At 41.1% G+C, this 20,889-nt stretch overlaps 1 protein-coding gene across 4 annotated transcripts in view; it reads left to right on the top strand.

The window, feature by feature from the left end:
- Positions 1-20,889, top strand: part of LOC127365733 (FERM, ARHGEF and pleckstrin domain-containing protein 1) — a 52,202-nt gene that overhangs the window by 15,351 nt on the left and 15,962 nt on the right. For 3 of the 4 annotated variants that reach the window (XM_051404132.1, XM_051404130.1, XM_051404133.1), the window contains exons 3-13: positions 14,051-14,155; positions 14,257-14,299; positions 14,807-14,903; positions 16,283-16,380; positions 16,921-17,035; positions 18,449-18,596; positions 18,742-18,837; positions 18,926-19,089; positions 19,229-19,297; positions 19,380-19,455; positions 20,343-20,550. In XM_051404132.1, the coding sequence (XP_051260092.1) occupies positions 14,051-14,155; positions 14,257-14,299; positions 14,807-14,903; positions 16,283-16,380; positions 16,921-17,035; positions 18,449-18,596; positions 18,742-18,837; positions 18,926-19,089; positions 19,229-19,297; positions 19,380-19,455; positions 20,343-20,550 (1,219 nt within the window). The remainder of the gene's footprint in view (positions 1-14,050; positions 14,156-14,256; positions 14,300-14,806; positions 14,904-16,282; positions 16,381-16,920; positions 17,036-18,448; positions 18,597-18,741; positions 18,838-18,925; positions 19,090-19,228; positions 19,298-19,379; positions 19,456-20,342; positions 20,551-20,889) is intronic. The other variant, XM_051404131.1, reaches the window with a different exon arrangement.

Raw genomic sequence — 20,889 nt, 5'->3', positions numbered from 1 at the left:
TATCCTTATCCCATGGTGCCTTATTTTACCGCAGGTGCTCCGGCTTCACCTTTCCTGCCCTGAAATGTTCTTATCAGTTAGAAAAGGTGCACTGCTGCACTGCATATGCTGCTCTTCTTTTCTCATGTTTTTTTTTCCCGCCATGCTTCATTGGTAATTAAAACAGAAATTGCTGCATTTCACCCTGGTGCTGTTTTTGGTCAGTGCATAGCTCTGCCTGCAGTGAAGTCACTCCCATGATACATTTGCTCATCATGTTGCATATCCGAATTCCTTTCAGCTGTACCTGTGCAGCTGAGTCTGCCTCCCACTGCTCCCTGGCAGTAATTGAATTTGTGGTCTCTTGGGTTGATAGAAGAGATGTGTGGGAGGGAGAGTTAGGATGAATGAAGCAAAGATTGAGGGAGCGACATGAGGGAATGTGTGTGTGTGAGAGAGAGAGAGAAAAAAAAAGAGGAAATCTCAAACCAGTAGCCCCAGCTGCACATATGCCTCCTGGAAAGGTATTGACCTGACAACAATCGCCCCTCTACTCCTCATTATTAAAGTGGGAACTGTTGGAGGAGGATAGCAAACCAGACGATTTAATCTGTCCCGGAGCAACAGCACAGCCAAACTCACAAAGCTGAGTTAAGTTTTTTGCTTCCTCTTCTCTTAGGCGTGTTTAGGCTCCTTTGAGCTTTAGTCTGGGCATCCAAACTGTTGAGCTTTTCTCTGGCTGTCTCTATTGATAAGTGATGCGCGGAAGTCCCGCGCTAAAAGAATCAAAGGTCTGTCAAAGGGAGCCAGAGTTGGAATGCCCCTTAATGGATATCAAAGGATTTGTCCCAGGGGACGTCCACTTTCACACAACCAGTGGGGGTGGGTCTGTTCTGGGCATTTCAGGTCTCTTCAACAGCAAATGCCTCCTTCAGAGTATGTGTCATTGCAAGGGCTTGCAGAATAGCTGGCTCTTGCAGGCTGTTTTCAAAGTCATAATGAATCCTTCCTGTTTAGTGTCTCGGTCAAAGAGGGTCAGTCATGTTAAGTGCTGATATATCTTCAGTTCACTTCAGATACTGCAGCTCACCTTACAGTCAGAGATGATTCATTTTCATTTTAATGCACAGTATGTAGGGGTGGAATTAGGGATTGCTTGTCTAATAGTCTTGTTTTTTACGATTCTGCTGGAGACACAGGTCTTGTGGTTTTAATGTGACTCCCTTGCTTCATTTCATTTAAATCCATTACATAGTAATGTTGTCTGGGTGCTCATTCACATAAGCTGAGTTGACCTCCTTTTAAACAGAGAGGCAGCATGGAAGCATTTAACCTAATACAGATATATTTGGTTAGTGAAATTACACTTGAATGACTGTGATGCAAGTGAAGTGATTACACTGCGCAGTCAAATGGGAACCATGTGGTTTAAATAAGATTGTTAGTAGTAGTAGAGTCAAAGTGTTAATGCTGAGTAACCCATAGTGTGATTGTGTAATGAGTTAAATTGTGACACTGTTTGACTCTTTTGTTGATGATACTGCAATCCTCCATTGTTGGGCACTATAGATACTATAGGAGGGAGAGTACATGATAGAAACTACAAAGATCAGCATATGTGGGAAAGAGAGAGTGGGAACATATAACAAAAAATACAATGTTGAAAGCAGGTGATGGCAGACTGGTTACTTTAGTATTTTGCATTTTATAAATTGTTATTATTATTGTTGTCTATAAAGTTACATAATTATTATTCAGATTTTTTGTCAAATCATATATTTAATAGCAAATATTTCATATATGGTATCTGTCCAAGGTTGGGAACCACTAACTTGTGTAACAATAACTTTAAATTGAGCTTATAACAAGGTCCACTTGCTTCCTGCTGTGTAGTAGAAGCTCAGTTTCATGGCCTGTGTAAGAAAGTCTTGTCTTTAAATTTGAAAGCAGTGTTTGTATCCATGTCAGATCCCTATACAAATCCTTCCACAGAGGTGACTGGTTAGTAGACTCTTTGCACATTTTTTGTCCGATACTCTGAACTGAACCTCCTCTAGAGCAGGGTAGCCATGCTCCATACTCTAGGTTACCATGGAGATCTTTCCTGTTTAAAAAGTGAGCCAGCATTGTGCGACTGAAAGCTTGGGTTGCACCCAGCTTTGGCTTGCTAACCTCACTTGGTGAGACAAACCGTGGCCTGCATTCAAACCTTAGAACATTAAAACACACTGCTTGTGTTTTGAACCTCTTACCTTGCAGAAACACTCATGTTCACTTCCCATCTATTGTTTATGTGTTGTTAAATTAGTCAGAGTGGGTTGTTTCAGTCTCTGAGAACCCTTTAAACCCAGCACTCTAAAGCACAAGTCCAGTGATCCCATTTTCCAGAGCCAGATTTGTGTGTGTGTGTGTGTGTGTGTGTGTGTGTGTGTGTGTGTGTGTGTGTGTGTGTGTGTGTGTGTCACATCCTTGCTAGTCGGCTTAAAGTCACACTAACCTTATAGCACATAGAAATGGTTTTGGGTGTGCTTGAGAAGCCATGAACAGGGTGTGGCATTTGCACCCTATGTATTTTAGCTTCCAAAAACCATGGTTATGGTCACAGTAATTGCAACATCATTACATGAAGAAATGGAGCTAAAAGCCTCTAAAAGCAGAGCACACATTACACCATATAATGATTAAAATGGCATCATTTTATGTGAAGATAATTACTTACTTTTTAACCTTAACCACACGCTTCCCTTTAGCTCCAGATGACTCCTCTATATATATTTTTTCTTTTTCTGAGAGATTAGGAATCACAATTTTCTTTATGTTGCCATGGTTACTGGTCTTGCTCCGTCTTCCAGTAGAGAGGAATTGGTATTCTGTAGTCACAGAGGCCTGAATTCCTGCTGGACCCGGTGGCCTGCAGACATGGAGCAACAGCTGCCTTCACAGAGGCTGTTCCTGCCCTCACATTTGTTTGCTTGGCTCGTGTTTGTGCCCAAGTTATCCGCCGATTACCTTTTTTTAAATGTGAGTTTCCACCTCAGGATAGCATCCACATTTGTCACGCTGTGGAGAATGAGTGCTAATGCTCCCGCCAAAGGGTGGTTCACGCAGAGGGCTGAAGGTTTAAACTGTGCTGCATTAAAATGGGCAGCGTAATGCGTCAGAGAATGTCATGTGTCAAAGAGACACACCTGACTTGACACCTGGACCAAACCATTCTGCTTTGTGCCCCAGAATGTCTCTGAATCCCAATCCCATATTTCTCAGTTATTGTGTGTGTGTGTGTGTGTGTGTGTGTGTGTGTGTGTGTGTGTGTGTGTGTGTGTGTGTGTGTGTGTGTGTTCGAAAAAGACACTAATTTAAAATCTGTTGCTGTCTCGTCCAGCATGCCCAGAGACACTAAAACCGTATTTCTTTTAAAATCCTAATGACCTCACACTTTAAATTCTTACTGTACACTGGTTATAGTAGCGTCATCACGGGTGCTTTTTTCAGACTGAGTGCGCTTTCTTGGTTGTTGACCTTAATCCTCGTCCACAGGAAGTGCAGCCTTGGTCTGAGGCTCTTGTCCCTACATCTGCGTGCTCTAAGGTCAACTATATTCTGACAGGGAAATCCCAGCACACCCTCACACTGGCCAAGTGATAGCCTAATTAGAGGTTCATTGTGAATACATTAAAAACCCTACTCCACTATATAACTCCTACTAAAAATATGTTTTTCTTGTTCCTACAGTCGACTGTTACAGCTTTACTGTGCAGAATGATGTATGTGCAGAATTTGGCACTAGAAGGATGCTTTCACATTCATCGCCTGAAAGTAGAATGTTTCTGTGCTCATTGAAAATTAGATTTTTAATTTCAAATAGTTTGGAAGTCAGTCCTAGACCAGTATTCAACTTATACATGTGTGATGTAGAAACTAAAGCCACAAGTAGACATCCACTGAGAATGGACTTTACAGTGAAGTAGGAGGTATCTTGTGTCAATTTGCATATTTATTGATTCTGGAATCTTAATGAGGATAAGATGCCTTTTTATGCCTATTTTAATGTGGACATTGTAATTTTTTTGCAGAACAGCCTTATCAGGCCCACCTTATTGTTTCAAGCAGATTATTCGTATATATATGTCCTAATACAAGTCTGCAGGGGATCTTTTAAATATAATCTTTGACCTCTGGGCTTCCCTGGAGATTTGTTTTTGCAGCTATTGACTAAATAATTGTTACAACAAAGGATATGATTGCTTTTAAACCTTTTTGTCTTTAGTTTTGTCCATGCACGTTTTACCCAAACTGATGCCACAGTTCACAAAGTGGGTGTCTTTAACAATGCTGTTGCTGTTACTATATAACAGGAGGAACTAGAACAAGTTTTCCTGTGTGTGAGACGAAATTCTGCCCTATTTGACAGGATGTCAGGTTACAACAGTTCTCATCAATACAGTAACTCGACTACATCACAGGGCAGAGGCCTCTGGATTTGCTGCTCCGAGGGCTAAGTGGTTTAAGGTTAATCTCGAGGAGGCCGATTGATTGGCCTCACCAGTAAAGCGACATGTGCAGCTGTCATTATTTATTACTGGTGGAGATTACGTGTAAGGGAGCGTGCGACAGGACAGACACAACGGACACATTCCTCAGGAGTCCTCCAGCTCCGAAAAGAATCTCTTTTAACACAATCTCCTGAGTCTCATCTTCTTCACAGTGTGTCCCACTGAAAAAAACCTGTGGTGGTCTGGAGTGAGGTGGCGAAGCAGAGAGCTGCTCCTGTGTGTTGATGCCACACCTTGTCTCCAGACAGTTGTTACCCACAGTTTGAAATCATGAGCAGAGTGAATTTGTCAGTCAATTGAAGGCTTTTTCTCCGACACTTGAAAACCAACACTATATATTTGTCTTCAACCTGCTCATTAAGAGTCCTGTTATAGGTCTGTTTAACCTGCATTCAACCAGACATCAATTGGCTGTGAGTTGGACTGTGATTAATCAAGTAAATTGAAGAAATAATTGAGAAATTAATCAAAAATTAAAATAATCATTATTTTCATCCCTAATTATGATTGGATGATATGGATAAAATCATCTGCCATTAATGCCAAAACGATTAGTTGATTAATCCATTAGTCAGTGGACTGAAAATTAATTGGCAACTATTTTGATGATTGATTGATTCTTTCAGTCATTTTTCAAGCAAACATCATAATGTTTTGGACGGTTGTAGAAATTATAATGGGCATTTTGTTATTATTATTATTATTTTCATATATATGTTTGAGCATTTTATGCCTTGATTAAATAGCAGACAGTAGAGAGACGACATCATGATATATGTATATCTGGGATATATATCAAATTTCATGGAAAATCCAAAACAAAATATTTTATGTTAATTAATAACTGACAATTTAAGTTACTTCATAACCATGATGCCAGAAACATGTCGATTGTCCTGCTAATTGATTTATAATATTGGCTGCTATAAACTCATACCCACAGAGATATTAAAGGGGCAGCTACCTCAATATAAACAGTGTGGGACTTTCTTATATTTTCACAGCTTATATCAAATCGCCCAAACTAGCCCTCATCTAATTTAGTATTGAATCATCAGTCAGTTTTAACATCATTTTTTGGTGTTCCTTGTTTAAATTCCTCAGTTTGTTTGTTGCATTTTCATGTGTTAGGATTATTAATGTATTTGGCTGTGAATTCGGGAAGCAGGGATCTACATATTAATTCTGTTCCTAATAATGCTAATGCACCATATCTTAATGACATCCCATATTATTACTTTGCTCCCTCTATTGTTCTCTCTCTCTCTCTCTCTCTCTCTCTCTCTCTCTCTCTCTCTCTCTCTCTCTCTCTCCATCTCTCCAACACACACACACACACACACACACAGCACATAAGCAGACATCACAGTGATTATGTAGATCAGTGTGTCTGCTCTAATATTAGCAAGCTGCTGTTTATTCAGGCAGGATGGCACATTTACTTAAAATTAATTAACATACATTGGAAATCAATTTTTGCACAAGAATGTGTCCCATCTGTTTTGTGTCTGATGAATATGTGCAGGTTTGAGGTGTAGTAAAGTATACCTGGCCAGCCACTGATCTGTCTGAGCAAATGCCCAGATCGCTAATTCAGCAGCTGTTCGTCTGCCTCTTAAACATACTCCGACATTCATTTGAGATTTCAGATATTGTCTTACAGTCCCAGCAGTGTTCATACTTAAATTTAGAAACTAAATATCACAACAGTTGGTTCACAAACACGCCCCTACGCAAGTACAGACACGTACATTTCTGCTTACTGTCCCACAACTGATCAAAAATGTAGATCAGTGGAGATGTAAATGATCCTGGTGTGCACTGGCTTGGTTTACTGGGAATAGGCGCACGAAACTGGAAGGTAGCCCTGCTTCGGTTTGTGCTTAGGCTTGGCGGACTGTGACAGTTTGTGGATTGGATGTGACTTTTCCAGGTTGCAGTTTTTTTCCAGCTTGTTATGCAGAGGACTGATGAGGACTTAGTGCCATTATGGAAGCATTTCTGTTTTTCCTAATTTTCCTGGTTCGGTGGCCTGATCTTTCAGTCGCTTTAAGATTAATTTAGACTGCCGTTTTCTCATTTAAACCCCATGATGCATTTGTTTTACACTAATTTAAGATATTTTGACACCCAATGTTAGTGTATTAAAGTGACAGATGTAATCATAAAACCTCAGCCTATACTGTATTATCCACAGCTCTCTGGTGTATTCTACAATAAGACCATCTGCCCTAAGGGTTAAGCAAGACATGGTTGGAGCCTACTGACCGTTTAATCAATCCAAATCATTAAGAATTACCTCTTTGACATGTTTTGTATTCAGAATATATGAAAGGCTTGTCTCTTTCTTGGCCTGACCTTGTGGGAGTTGTCTCTCACAGTTACACTTAATTAATCTCTTAATTAACCTATTGATTGCTTTCACAGTTACAGTGCTCTATAGTATTCACAGCTACATGAGGGAGCTCACTGTCTCTTTATTCTGCAGGTGGTGGTGGTGGTTCCCTTTGCACAAAAATGACATTATCATTTTAGAAAGTTGCTACAACCAAATCGGGTAATATGTAATGAAGCAATATCTGAAAATGTCCCTTTTTTGCGTGGTATTACTCCTATTTTTTGTGCCTGATCCAGTAGTCACATCCATGTGAGTGACTAAGACTATGTATTCAATGACACTTTAGTCAGTTTGATACCTCTGTTCCTGATGATGAGCCAATTTAGCCTCGAAATATTGTATTTTTTCTAAATGTGATAAAGAAAAACATTTTAAAGGGAGCCTTCTACAGTGTTGCAAGTCCATGAGAAGCAGAAATCACCGTACCATAGTTTTCAGACTTGTGGACAAAAAAGATTTTGCGTTTTGTTCACTGATTGAAAAGAAAATATCCTGACGTAACTTAGCAAAGTAGTTATGTGGGAGTGTAGGGCGTGAAAAATGCATTTTGGAACAAAAGTCTTTCTATTCTTGAATATTTTCTATGGTAATATCATTTTAAAATGTATTATTCAGTTCTTCAGTCTGCTTTTATCTAGCTAAACTAAATTTGGAGTTTCTGCCTAATGTGAAGTGACGCATCCTCCCCCTGAGTGACAGTAATCCCTGGCTCTGGGAAGGGGTTGTAGTAGAGAATAACCAGCATGGGTCCAGAATTTGAAGCGCTCTGAAAGGGATTCAGGCAGATGAAGGAAAAAGAGGCCAATCTTTTTGGTAATTCCTGCTGCCTTAAAACCCCTACTTGCTTTCTGCTTATTTTAATGATACTCAAAGTTAGGCTCAGGCATGATACAATTTTGTGGTGTGTTGCATCAGTGTATGTTTAACATAACACCATGACTTATTATTTGCAGGAATAGCAGAGCGTGTTGGCGTGTTTGGTTGGATCTCTGCAGCTGCTTGTTTAGTGTCTGCGCTAACGATGCAAAGCCACAACTCTTAGATCTGTCTTCTGATTAATGGCACTCTGACTAACAGTGGGAGGTCCTTGTACAAATGCACAGAGCTATGCACTGTTAAGTATTCAGCAGCACAACGGTCACAACAGGACACTTAATTATATTTTATGCAAAATCAATATGTTTCTAGCAGCACAGACAGGCTCCAAGGAGGGCAAGCAAGCAAGCAAGCAAAGTGGGGAAAATGTCCGACGGAGGAGGAGGAGGAATAGGAGGAATAGGAGGAGGAGGAGGAGGAGGAGGAGATGGTAGCTGTTGAGGGTAGCTACCTCCATCTCAGCTTCAACCCCCATTGAATCCAGGGGACACATTATTTTCATGGTTGTCCTCTCGGGGCCTGGAGGCTGGCCTACTGTGACAGAATGACTCTGACAGCTGTAGCAGCCCAATCATCACTTTTCCTTTCATTTTTTCTAGATATTTTTCATCTGCAGCTTGGGAGTTTTGGAAGAAAGAAAAAAAACAAAGCAGGGAAAACTTTCATACTTAAATAATTTAAATACTCTATTTCTGTAAACATAACACTACTTTGGATGGTTTTTTTTAGAAGTAGGGGGCTAAATTAAAACCGTCACGTAGGTATAATTATATTAAAGCTGTCCTAATTATGACCACACTACTACAAACATATGCATGGTCACACATCCATATGTGCTGAGAGGGTATACAGGTAATTTGACAGGATTATCAGTAGGTTTGCCTCCCTCCACCGTTCTCTCTTTGTCAGCTTCCCGCTGTAGTCGAGTCACCCTGGGAACCTCTGCAGCACGAGACCTGAATCTCAATGAGGTTTAGCTGCCACTGACCTCTCTGTCCTACCCTTCCCTTACATTGCACAGTATACACCTGCACACGCAAGTACACGCTCACGCCACTGCACATGCAAAGATGCCTGACATGTGCTGTAAGTTACTTTAAAAAGCTGTTTGGTTGTTTTTTTTAAGTTGTTTTTTTTTTTCGCTTCATTGCAACAGAACCCATGGGAGTATGGGACAGGCAGTCAGTGCGGTCTTCACATATGTTTTCAATAACAGCACTGGGAGGATTCAGTGTGGGAATGTATCTGCCTGCTACTGTAAGCAGTTCTGTAATCTCAGCCCAGCCCTGAGCAGTAGTGATGCGCGGGTAACCCGTGAGACCTGCGGGTTACCCGCGGGTCGGGTTGGGTCGGGTCAAGAAATGTTAACTTTCTTGGCGGGGCGGGTCATTAAGGATTAAATATGTCCAATACAGCCTACTTCTTAACAACACTGTTGGGTAAATCCACCTGTGACCTGATGTCACAAAAGCGCCTATATATATATTTATTTTTATTAAGATTTGAATTTGTTGTTGCCAGTTTCCAGCCCACTCGAAAGGCTTTTTTCAAGCACATTTGTAAGACAAAATAAAAGCCTTATTTAATGACCTATTTAACGTGTATTTAATAGCGGGGGGGGGGGGGTGGGGCGGGTTGTGAAAATAGATGCGGTTGAGTGGGGCGGGATGGAGCGGGTCAAATTATTAAATAAATGCGGGACCCGCGGGTTGGAAAAAACCCTGCAGGGCATAACTACTGAGCGGTGTTATCAGAAGAGCAACGGCTCACTTCATAGTATCCAAAATCATTCCCGGGGTTTTCCACTGCTACTACTTCACATGTGCAAAGTTGTGACTAGTAAAACTGCATCTTCTGAAGTAAGTTTATTTTAGCAATTCCCTTCTTTAAAGCACCCAGTCTTTTTCATCTGTGACCTCGATCGGCCTTCTGTGATGTTGCTGAATGTCACAGCAGAAAACCTCCCGCTGTGAGATGACTGCTCCATTATCTTTCAAGGTATAACTGAACCAGCAGTGGCCACTGGATCAGAGTGGCCCAAGACACAAGACAATACAAAAGAAATCCAGGGTTCCTACACAGTATGGAAAAGTATAGAATTTGATTTTAGTAATTTTCAGGTATGGACAAGTATGGAAAAAAGAAAAGAGAGAAAAATATGTATTATTATTATTATTATTATTATTATTATTATTATTAAGGAAAGTATCATAAAAGTAATCCACAATCTATTCTGGATAAAGAAATCTTACTTTTATGGCTGTGTTCATTGTCGTTTCCATGGGAATAAACAAGGCTGCACAGTAATGGTAATAGTAATAGATAGTCAACGGTTGGATTTTAAAATCATTTATTGACATCATAAACATTTAACGATTTGTCCTGAAAATTTGAGTCTGGAAAAGTATTGGATTTTTAAAGGGAAACTGTATAGGAACCCTGTAAATCCCTGCTTGATATCCTGTCCAACAATGGCTGACCACATGGCTTGAAAAAACATCATCAGCTCCTCCTCCACAGCACTGCAACCACCACCATGACTCCCATATTCAACCAGCCATGATTCCCTTTGTTCTTTCTGTCCATCTAGAGCCTAAAGGCATTGGCAGTCTGTTTACCACCCATGCCACCCACCCGCAACACTCCCCCAGGAGAAGTTTGGTGAGCACTGCCCAGCCTGGCTTATTACAAGTGAAGTGGACCATACCAAAATCTCCTGGAGGGGAACAGTAGAGGGAGCACAAAGCTACTTTACACCTGACCTTTATTGGGTTTGTTTTGCTGACAGGAGCTTACTAACAAGAGGTGGAAGGTTAGGGAAGGGGTGGGGGTATTTGGTCTACCCTGAAGTGGAAACCCAAGCAGACATGTGTGCAGACATCGCTGTCATCTTTATTTAGCCTTCCTCTGTCAGCCAGAGCATGTGGAGGTCAGTGTAGCGATGCGAGCATGCTAGCGCTCATACACATGTAAACAGTAGTATCATCCTATGAGCCTATGTTCAAACCTAATGAACCCAGACAGACCCTCCCTGTGTGTCTGACCTGGGACTGAGCCAGCTGAATCAGAATGTATGGTCTCACTTGGGAATTGGTGGCTCCTATGTAAACTAGCTCCAGTGCTTTTAAAGATGGAGGTCATAAAAAAGGAAGATTGGTGACATTTTCTTGGCATTGCGGACGGTGAAAGAAACGTCAGCTGCTGAGCATGATGTTTCTTTAGGACTGTAACTTCTCTGCTGGGGGAGAGGTCGCATGACATGTATGGAGAGGGGTGAGAAATCATGTGTCAGCTGCACGTCAAGTGAAGGAGTCACAGCTTCTGCTTTGTGCACGCAACTGTGTAATTGTCCATTTGCTTTTTCCAGTATGTGCATTTGTGCACAGTTGTCATGGTGGAATTTTGTAAATTTTTGTATTGATAGAAGTAGTTTAGTTTAGAGTCTAGATGAGAAGGGGAAATAAAAATACAGTCTAGCTGCAGGTGCTGCACATTATACCTAACATTATACCTAACATTATACCTTAACATCAGCATATTAAAATTGTCATTTTGCTCTTGTTGCTTACTTGAGCATTTGTCTCAAAGCAGTCCATCACACATCTGCTAGTCTGGCTCTAAACCCTTAGTATTGTCTTTGACATTTGGCAGTTGCATTTGGCAGCCATTACCAGCCATCAATAAAGTGTGCTATTGTGTGATTTCTGATGTGTTAAGAGTTCACTGAAGGCAATCTTACCAGACATTGTGGCTGCAAAGACAACTGCCAAAATGCTGTTATATAAACCATCTATAGGCCTTTTTTCAATGGATGACAGTAAATAATAACATTAATAATGGTTGAATTCCATTTAGTTGCTTCAGTTTCAGGGTCTTGTGTGTGCATGCTGGCTCACTTAAATGGAGCTTAGCCATTGTTAATATTATCAGTAACACCTGTGCGTTTCCTGCTACGAAAAAATAAAGAGATGGTCTCTCTAGGTTTGGTGTGGAAGAACTTGAATTTTGATCTCGACACCTTTGGAATGAACTAGAATGCCAATCGTGAGTCCAGTGTTCACACGACATCACTAATGCGTCTGTGGCTGAATTGGAGGAAATCCCTGCAGCCTCATTAGAAAATCTTGTGGAGGCTGTTATATCAGCATATCAATGCCAATAGTTTTAGAATGAGATGTTTAATGACCAAATAATGTGGTGTCCTCGTACTTTTTTTGGGCAGTTCACATGGGACTTTAACACATTGTATGACGTATGCAACTGCAGCAAATGTTCGCCTTTCTCACAGTAGGGTTGGACACTTCTCATGTAGTGTATGTTGCATCGTTGGAAGTGTTTTGGTTTGTAATAAAGCCGGATGACCAGAGTTTTTTGTGTGAGACTTTGCTTTCATGCCAGGTTTCCTTATTAAATTGTTGCAAAATAGACCTTAGAGCGAAGACTGTGTCACATAGTGTCCTCTGAGTGCCTGCGTCATGACAGCAGTCAATCTCTGGGACTTGTGCTTCATTAAGGACAGCGCTCTGATTGTGTCCGCTGCAGCAGTGTCAAATGGCAGCACCATAACTCCAGTCTGCAACAGATGCATTTAATCAAGCACTGCCTGGCTCTAATCAGCCTCTGCCTTACCCATCTCTGCTTGGCTCGCGGTCATTTTACGCTGACAGCAGATTTATAAGGCTGGATATGAGAGTGCTCCAGTGAGACAGAAACACTCTTTAGCCTTCACTGTATTCTCTGCCGATCTTCTTCCTGCAGCCTCTACAGAGTGCATTTGTAAAAATCAGTGCAGAAAACATGAGACAGGATTCACTCAGGGTGTTTTTTATTCTGCTGGTTGCAGCAATCTATTAGAAAGCAATGTGTGTGTATGGGGAAGGGTGTGTTTTGGCTGGTGGCCTCTTTCCCTCCAGCCTCCTTGTGGCCTCCCTCATCAGCGCCATCACCATATGGAAACAGCTGGTTCTCTGTGGTAGGATGCCCTCTGCACTGCATGAGGCAGCCTGGAGAGAGATAGTGGTGCTGCACACAGGAAGGACAGACACAGGGAGGGGAGTGGTGAGGGTGGGAGGCTTGTTTAGGGAAGATTATGGATTCAGTTGTGGAAGTGTAAACCCTTTCACTAAGCTGGTAAAGCTTAAGTTTTTACTCTCTAAGCATTAATAGGAACACAGACAGTGTCATTCTTTGCCTTTGAAACACTACATAGATTTACAGGCAGGCAAACTCCTTTTATTGTCTGATGAAAAGAGGAGGTCAACACAGTTTAGCTGTATGAGGGGAATTCTTGTAGTAGCTTGTGCCTTAGCAACTCACTGTCCTTTTGTTAAGACGTAGAGGAGAAACCGCTTCCTTGAAACATACACGACGCAACCCTGGATCATTATCCAAGCCAGGGGGAGCTGCTACTATAAACACTCTCATTCTGTGCTGCGATATGCGCCACGCTGGTGCAAACCAGTCACGAGGAAGCAGCCAGGCAGAAAGTCTCTCGTTGTGTGCCTGACAGAGCTCTGTAGGGCGTCTATAACCCAAGAAGTGTTCCAGTGGAAATCCCTGACATTTATTTGACCTTGTATGGGAACGTTTCTCTTGCTCCATAGATGCGCTGGCTTTTTGAGGTTTGTGTGTCACATTGCAAGTATTTGTCAGAAAGTGGGCGGTTGAGTCTGTCTTCAAAGTGTTTATGTGTTCTGCATGTGGGGTGAATGAGGACAGAGCTGGTTTGGGAGACTCTTTATCCCATCTTGATACTGTATCAGCCTCAAAGGCTGCTGGTCCATCATCAGTGACAGCAATGACACTGAAAATACAGATCAAAGATGGGGTCCGAACCCCTGTAGCTGCAGTAGCTTTTTGTGGCCAACAGAACTATTGAATGTCAGGATGGAAGTAAGGAGGAGCAGAGCAGAGGAATTTAGACAGATTTAAATTCAGACAGTTGTCATCTATTTAGGTGACATTAGCAAACACAGGGTTTGACAGGTCTACAAAGCAGGGCTCTTTCGTTTCACTGCTGCTCACTTGTTTCTCACTTGTCACTCATTCTTTTGTGTCAAAGTCTTGTCACTGGGGTTTCTTGAAGTTTAGATGTCCTTGGTTCAAATAAGAATGTCGCTTGGATTGAATCGCTCAGAACAAAAGTTCAGATTGAAAATCAAAACGGTTACTGTACATGGTCATACAAGCCCAGACGAGTGTTATTTTAACCAGAATTCGTTGTTGTTTTCTCTCCTGTTCACAGCAAAAAGCCTCAGGCAAGGTGCTGTTTGACCTGGTGTGCTCCCACATGAACCTCATTGAAGGAGACTACTTTGGCTTGGAGTTTCAGAACCATCAAAAGATGATGGTGAGTGAGGCGAAAATTAAAGTTAAATGGAGCTTCCTCTTATCTCAGAATTTGTTGTGCTTAAAGCTACTTGGTGATGTTTTGTCTCTTTTTTTCCACAGGTTTGGTTAGACCATATCAAGCCCATTATCAAGCAACTCCGACGTAAGTATTAAACTAAGCTGTCAAATTAAGAGCGACTATTCAGGACTTCTGCTGTATAGTGACTCCTAACCGAGTCATTGTTTTGCAAGTCTCAAGTTTTTATAATCACATCCCAAGTCCTAAACAATTCATAATGTTCTTTTCACCAAATGCAATACCATTTTACCAAAAGAATAATAATAGTGTTTTTCAAAGTGGAGTTTGAGGGAAGATGAGGGCAAATTGATAAATAAATAAAATAAATTTTGATAATTCTTATAATAATAATAATTACTATAAAGTATAAGTACATAACAGTAACACCTCTCGTATAATGCAGTACAATACAAAAGCACCACAAACTACTTACTCCAAAATGATCATAACATTGAATAAACACCTCTCTAAACATTAATGACCTTCATAAAGGTAGGATTTATTTCATGGCTGTTGCATTAGATTGCAATAGTTTTATCAAGCTGTACCCAATAAGACTGGCAACCAAATGTATTTTGTGTTATTACAAAGATCATCTATCCCACGCAGGACCGAAGCACACAATCCTGAGGTTTGCTGTGAAGTTCTTTCCTCCAGACCATGCCCAGCTACTGGAGGAGCTAACAAGGTGAGCTCCTTTCTACATAATTAAACCCCTTTTATCTCTACATCAGGCATGTCTTGCAGTTGGCATTGAAATGTGCATTTAGAAAACTGTACGTCAATGTACAAATTACTTCAGCTGTGACCGAAAGCAATTGTTGAAGCTGTAATGAAACATGTGCTCCAGTTCCCAAAAGATTTATTCCCTCCTCAGCTATGCAATTCACATGTCATGGCTGCCATGTTTCTGATTTAGCCCTCCGGAGATTAGCGTGGAGCTAATGATTTTCTGGTTTCTGTGTCCTCGGTAGTGGAGCAGGCTCATGAGTTGCATGTTTTCACTGTCAGAAGGGAGAAATAATAGGCTTACAGAAAGTAATGTTCTTATATTGTAGCTTGCTCATCTTTAAATTTATACACAGAATCAGTAAATCATTTTGAATTTGTGAATTATTCAGCACACACCAGACATCTGTCTTTATTATATCACACATATTAAATAGATAGTCCTAATTAAGCCACTTAATTGGGATATTTGATTTCACAGCTTGCACACGTTCACACTGGAAAATATACAGCTACATGCAAAACACACAATAAAGATGTGGTTAACAATTAGTTAATCGACTTAAAAATTATCAGCAACAATTTTATATTCAATTGTTTAAATCAGTTCTTGTTAAATTAATTAATTAATTACTTAATTTAAAAAAAATCATTGATCAGTCGATAATGAAAATAATCGTTTGTTGCACATTTAAAAAAAATGTCCTTACATACTATATATCCTCACATATGTACACACCTTTACATATATACATAGATATGTAAACATACAGTAAAGCTTTACATTGGGTTTTCAGTGATATTGTATTTAGGGCTGCTGTGGCCGAAGGGACAAACCTCCCACCAAAGCGGTCCCTAAGCACTGGGCATCACAGTTTCACCAGGTCCATTGATCGAAACACTTCTTATCGATGGACCTCTCACTTTTGGGTGTGCATTGGACCATTCATTTGTGTTTTAAACTATTACTTAATTTATTTTTTTTAAACAAATTATAAAGATTTATGAAGGACTGTATTGGTTCCAGCTCTGGCTCGCATTCAAGAGAAGCAGCACTATAACACAAGACAGTCAGTAAATCTTCACTAAATGCTTTCACTCAACATATTAATTCCTGAATCCAAAATGTGCGCCTGGACTCCTTCGGAAGTCTTGTGCAAAATTAAAAGAGCCAGGATGCATTGAATTTAATCAGAAATTTCATTACAGCAGCTCCCTTGAATTCAGCAGTACATGGAATTACTGATTCAGTTTCATTTGATCTGGCTCCAGCACTGGAAAACCACCACCACATCTACTCTATTGAATCCGTGAAAAGCTGTTTGTGTTTGTGTCCAGGTACCTGTTTGCCCTCCAGATCAAACACGATATTTCCTGCGGACGTCTGACCTGCAATGACAGCAGTGGCGCACTGATGGTCTCCCATATTATCCAGTGTAAGTTCCTCATGGCTGTTTCCTCATTTAGCTCAAGAAACCAAAGAGTGGAGTGATCAGATAACTCTCTTTGAAGACAAGCTATGCTTTTCTCACACATAGCTTATCATCAAACATTGTCATATAGCACACTGCACACCATTGCAAATTGATTATCTGTGTGTTGCTATGGATACCTTTCAGTCGGATGCCTGAGCATAATCTTGCAGGACTGCCTCAGAATAACCACACGCATCAGGGTGCCGTGCCAGGAAATACAGAGCACTTTCATAACCTGACATTTCTGAGCCACGGTCTGTTACCCAAAAGTGATCAAAGACAACATGCATGATGATGGAGATCAGTTTAAAGAGTATATTTTTTTATCACAAGAATATTACACAAAGAAATATATTTTTGAAGAAAGGTGTTCGTCCCTCCTGTTGAGAGATTTGGAGAATCTGTGCCAAGGAAGTATTTCATCTATTCTGGAGGCTTGCTAAGACATTTAATGTTGTTTTTCCCTTTCATTTGTCAACATGCTTTTTTTTTTATTTTCAGCTGAGATAGGGGACTTTGAGGAGAGCCAGTGCCGCTCACACCTCCTCAACAACAACTACATCCCAGATCAAATGCCCCTGATTGACAAGATCATGGAGTTCCACTCAAAGAATATGTGAGTTTCTGGAACTGGAGTACTGTATGCTGTGCACAGTCTTAAAATAAGGCATTTATTTGATCCAGTCACGGTTTCTTTTAAGGTCACTGAAGCCATGGCTGAACAATAATTAATCTCTTTACCCATGAACAGGAAAAGTTGTTTCAGAGCTTGTGCATGTCCCGTGGGGAAGGTTTATTATACAGGTGACACATTCAGGAAATCAGCCATTGAATGAATGGGTTCTTTCTCCAGAGTTCTCTGTGTAGTTCTTTATCATACATCAACTTTGAAAAGCTAGTGTTTTTAACTTGTTTTACAGCTTCTGGCCAGTGGTGGATATGAGTTTGTCCACTACTCTGGCAACAAAGGCTGCACTGAAATCTTCCTGCAGCTGGGTTCATAGGTTGAAAACCCAGATTTTCTCAGTCTATTTTCACTTTTTACCCAGTAGAGTTCCTAGTATCAGCCTCTAGTTTAAATGTGTTATGCTGCTGGGAGTATATTACTGGAAACGTTCCAGATCTCCTCCTGCCATCCTGCCTCAAAATGTCCTCATCAGTGCACAAATTTGAATATGAGCTTTGCCAACCCTTGTCTCACCTCTGCGTTACAGAGGGTCCTGCCAGAGATGGACACTCAGTTGGCGGCTGCCACATGAAAGAAGCTCCATTAGATTTGACTGCTCTCTTTAAATGGCTCTTTTTCCAAGCCAAGGCTTTCTTGGTTGATAACTGTAACTGCAGTTCTTCTGGCCGGGTGCCGGGCTGGGTTAAATTTCTTATTAAGTACCACACACAGGAAACAGGAAGGCTTATCCACTGATAAGAATTGGGAAAGTTAGTTAGGGTTTGCAACCCCTCCCCAACCTTCCACCACTGCTCCAAAAACTCAGATAAACATTTGAAACTTGGACCCACGCGGACTTGGTCTTTCACCTCAATTAGTGAGACACACAGCTGGATGATAAGCCAGGATAATAAATGCTACAGTAATTCACCCTCTCTACTCCAGTCTCTCTCTTTCTTTCAAAACACATACTGCTTTTGTATAATAAAAAAAGATTTCCAGATAAGGTCACTGTTTTTCTATTCTGTATTTTTTATTTGCTATTTATATCAGCCCTAAGCCCAATTGTTTCTAGATGTACATTTTTAAAAACTCATCATAAATATATAGTTTTTTAAGGTTTAGGTAATTTGCTAAAGCAGCTGGACTCAAATTAACTACATTACCCATGTTCATGGTGAAGAAACATGTGCAGCAGTGTGGCGTATTGTGTGTGTTTTTAATACTTTTTTGACAACAATGAAGGTACAAGATCAGTTCTATCATTCATATTCATATTCATATCATGTTCACAGTAAGGTAAATATAACATATCACCAGCCTTATCCTTTAACTTGTTACTCTTGTGTTTTGTGTTGCTAGAGGTCACACACCAGCAGAATCAGACTATCAGTTACTAGAAGTGGCGCGCAGGTTGGAGATGTATGGCATTCGCCTCCACCCTGCCAAGGACCGTGAGGGTACAAGGCTAAGCCTGGCTGTGGCGCACACCGGTGTCCTAGTCTTTCAGGTCAGTCACACTAGTTTGTAGGTCAACACTTGGTACAGATGTGATCCTGAAAACTTTGGTTATTTGTTCTTTAAGTTCACTTCAGTAGATGTGTTTGGTGGTAAAAATGTTCTATATTTTGCAAATCCATTCTTCATCACTGCAGGGACATACAAAGATTAATGCCTTCAACTGGTCTAAAGTGCGTAAACTGAGCTTCAAGAGGAAACGCTTCCTTATCAAGCTGAGGCCAGATCTAAATGTAAGTTATGCCATCTGAATCACACTGTAAAATACCAAAAAAAAAACGTAATTGTTTGGTGTTATAAGTTATGTTTTGTGTCCCCCAGAGTTCATATCAGGACACTCTGGAGTTTCTAATGGCCAGCAGAGACTGCTGTAAAGTCTTCTGGAAGATCTGTGTTGAATACCACGCCTTCTTCCGCCTCTTTGAGGAACCTAAGCCCAAGCCCAAGCCTGTTCTCTTCACACGAGGCTCCTCCTTCAGATTCAGGTAGAGAAGAGTTTGCATCATAAAGCTGCTCCGTCTATCAGGACTGCAGTCACACAGCAGCGTCTCCCTATCACTTAACAGTCTGCTCCAGCTCTCTCAGAATAGCTCATTATTATCTCTCCTGTACTTGTCTCTGCAGCGGTCGCACACAGAAGCAGGTGATTGATTATGTGAAAGAGTCTGAGTTTAAAAAGATCCCGTTTGAAAGGTAAAGGCTGCATACATGTTTGACATATTTAGAGAGGGTGCTCGGACTGTATAACATTGACCTTCAACATCCTGTCTGCCAGGAAACACAGTCGAGTCCAACACAACAGCCGCCTGTCGCCGTTGCCTTCTCCACGCCACCATGAAGTGCCAACAGAAGTGAGTGTCTCAGTTTTTCAGTGCAGCAGCATTTTTACTTTTGACTGTCCACCGTCCTCCCTGCCTTATTACTACAGTATAACTACAATTCATTGGCACGTTACCAACACTAAAGGTCCGTCCACACCAAAAACCATAACTAAAATAATAGCTATAAATATATCTTTTTAAAAATCACTGTTACTCAAGTGGATGGTGGAGTCCACACAAGAACTATAACAAAAAAGTGGTGAACAATATCGTTGGGATCACTTTCAGAGCGATTTGATAAGCGATATTGTGGTGACCTAATATAGGCTGCAAATCGGCTATAAAAGAAACCCATAATTTTACCTGAGACGTACTGCAGAGCAATCTTAAGTGCTGATACGGTCTCTGAAGTCTTTAATGATGTCCTCTTTTCTTACCAAAGATGACAACTCTGCGCACAGAGTACAGCAGTAACAGATCATCAGTAACTTTATCCATTTTCCTATTAAGCTGCTGACACATTTAGAGCGTGCAGTGTGCTTGGAGGAGGGAGGGTGTTGTTCGTCAGTGTGGATGCTCACAGAAGGTATTGTTATAGTTATTGTTCTTGATGTGGACGGCCCTTAACTGTCGATCTGCAAAACTGTCAGAAGAAATGTGTATTGGGGCCCCGAATGCATCTGCATATACATGTGCATACTCTGTATGTATACTAGTAGAGCACAAGAAACAAACCCCCTCATAAGAACAGTGCCACATGGCCCTACAGGTGGTAAAAATCTCCACAAGCTATCTTCAAGTCAAGTAATTAAAAACTCCAGCTTTTTGTTAGTATTAGTAATCTAATTAACCATGGTCACAAATAAAATGTAGTCTTTAAATGCTTTAATTCTCTGGCCTCTGTCTTTTTCTGACAGAGCGGTGCTCCCGGACTAGACTCTCCTCCTCGGCGTCATTGGAAAGAGTCGGTGTTGGTGAGTGCAGAAGACCCCTCGGCCTCGAGGATTACGAGGGCAAGCCCGTCACACCAGAGAAACGGCCATGATGACAGAATTGGGTCTGTGTCCAGGATGGATGACACAAGAGGCTCAACACGACCGACCCACCCAGAACATCTGAGTACAGGTCCAGCATCTCTGGCTGCTAAAGGCAGTTGCTCTTTCATCCCCTTCATTGGCTGCAGTGATGTAAATAGTGAATATAACTTGGGCAGGGACCAGGAAATAAGATTGAATCACAGTTACAGAGAGCAGGCTCTGCTCCATCGTGGGTCTGGCTCTAGGAGCATAAATGGGGCTCTGCAGGCCCGGCAGGAGCACTCTCTTGGTAGGATGCGGTACAGGGAGTCCCCTTCTTCCTCTTCTAAGCAATCGCTTAACATGAGTTATGATTCAGACAAGTCTCTCAAGAATTCAAACCAAAAGGTTGACCAAAGTCCTGTCCATAGCACCATGGCGGACCTCA

This window comes from Dicentrarchus labrax, unplaced genomic scaffold, assembly GCF_905237075.1.
Source record: "Dicentrarchus labrax unplaced genomic scaffold, dlabrax2021, whole genome shotgun sequence".
NCBI classification, from domain to species: Eukaryota; Metazoa; Chordata; class Actinopteri; family Moronidae; genus Dicentrarchus; species Dicentrarchus labrax.
The sequence above is the reverse complement of the archived record's forward strand: the minus strand, read 5'-3'. Positions and strand labels throughout refer to the sequence as shown.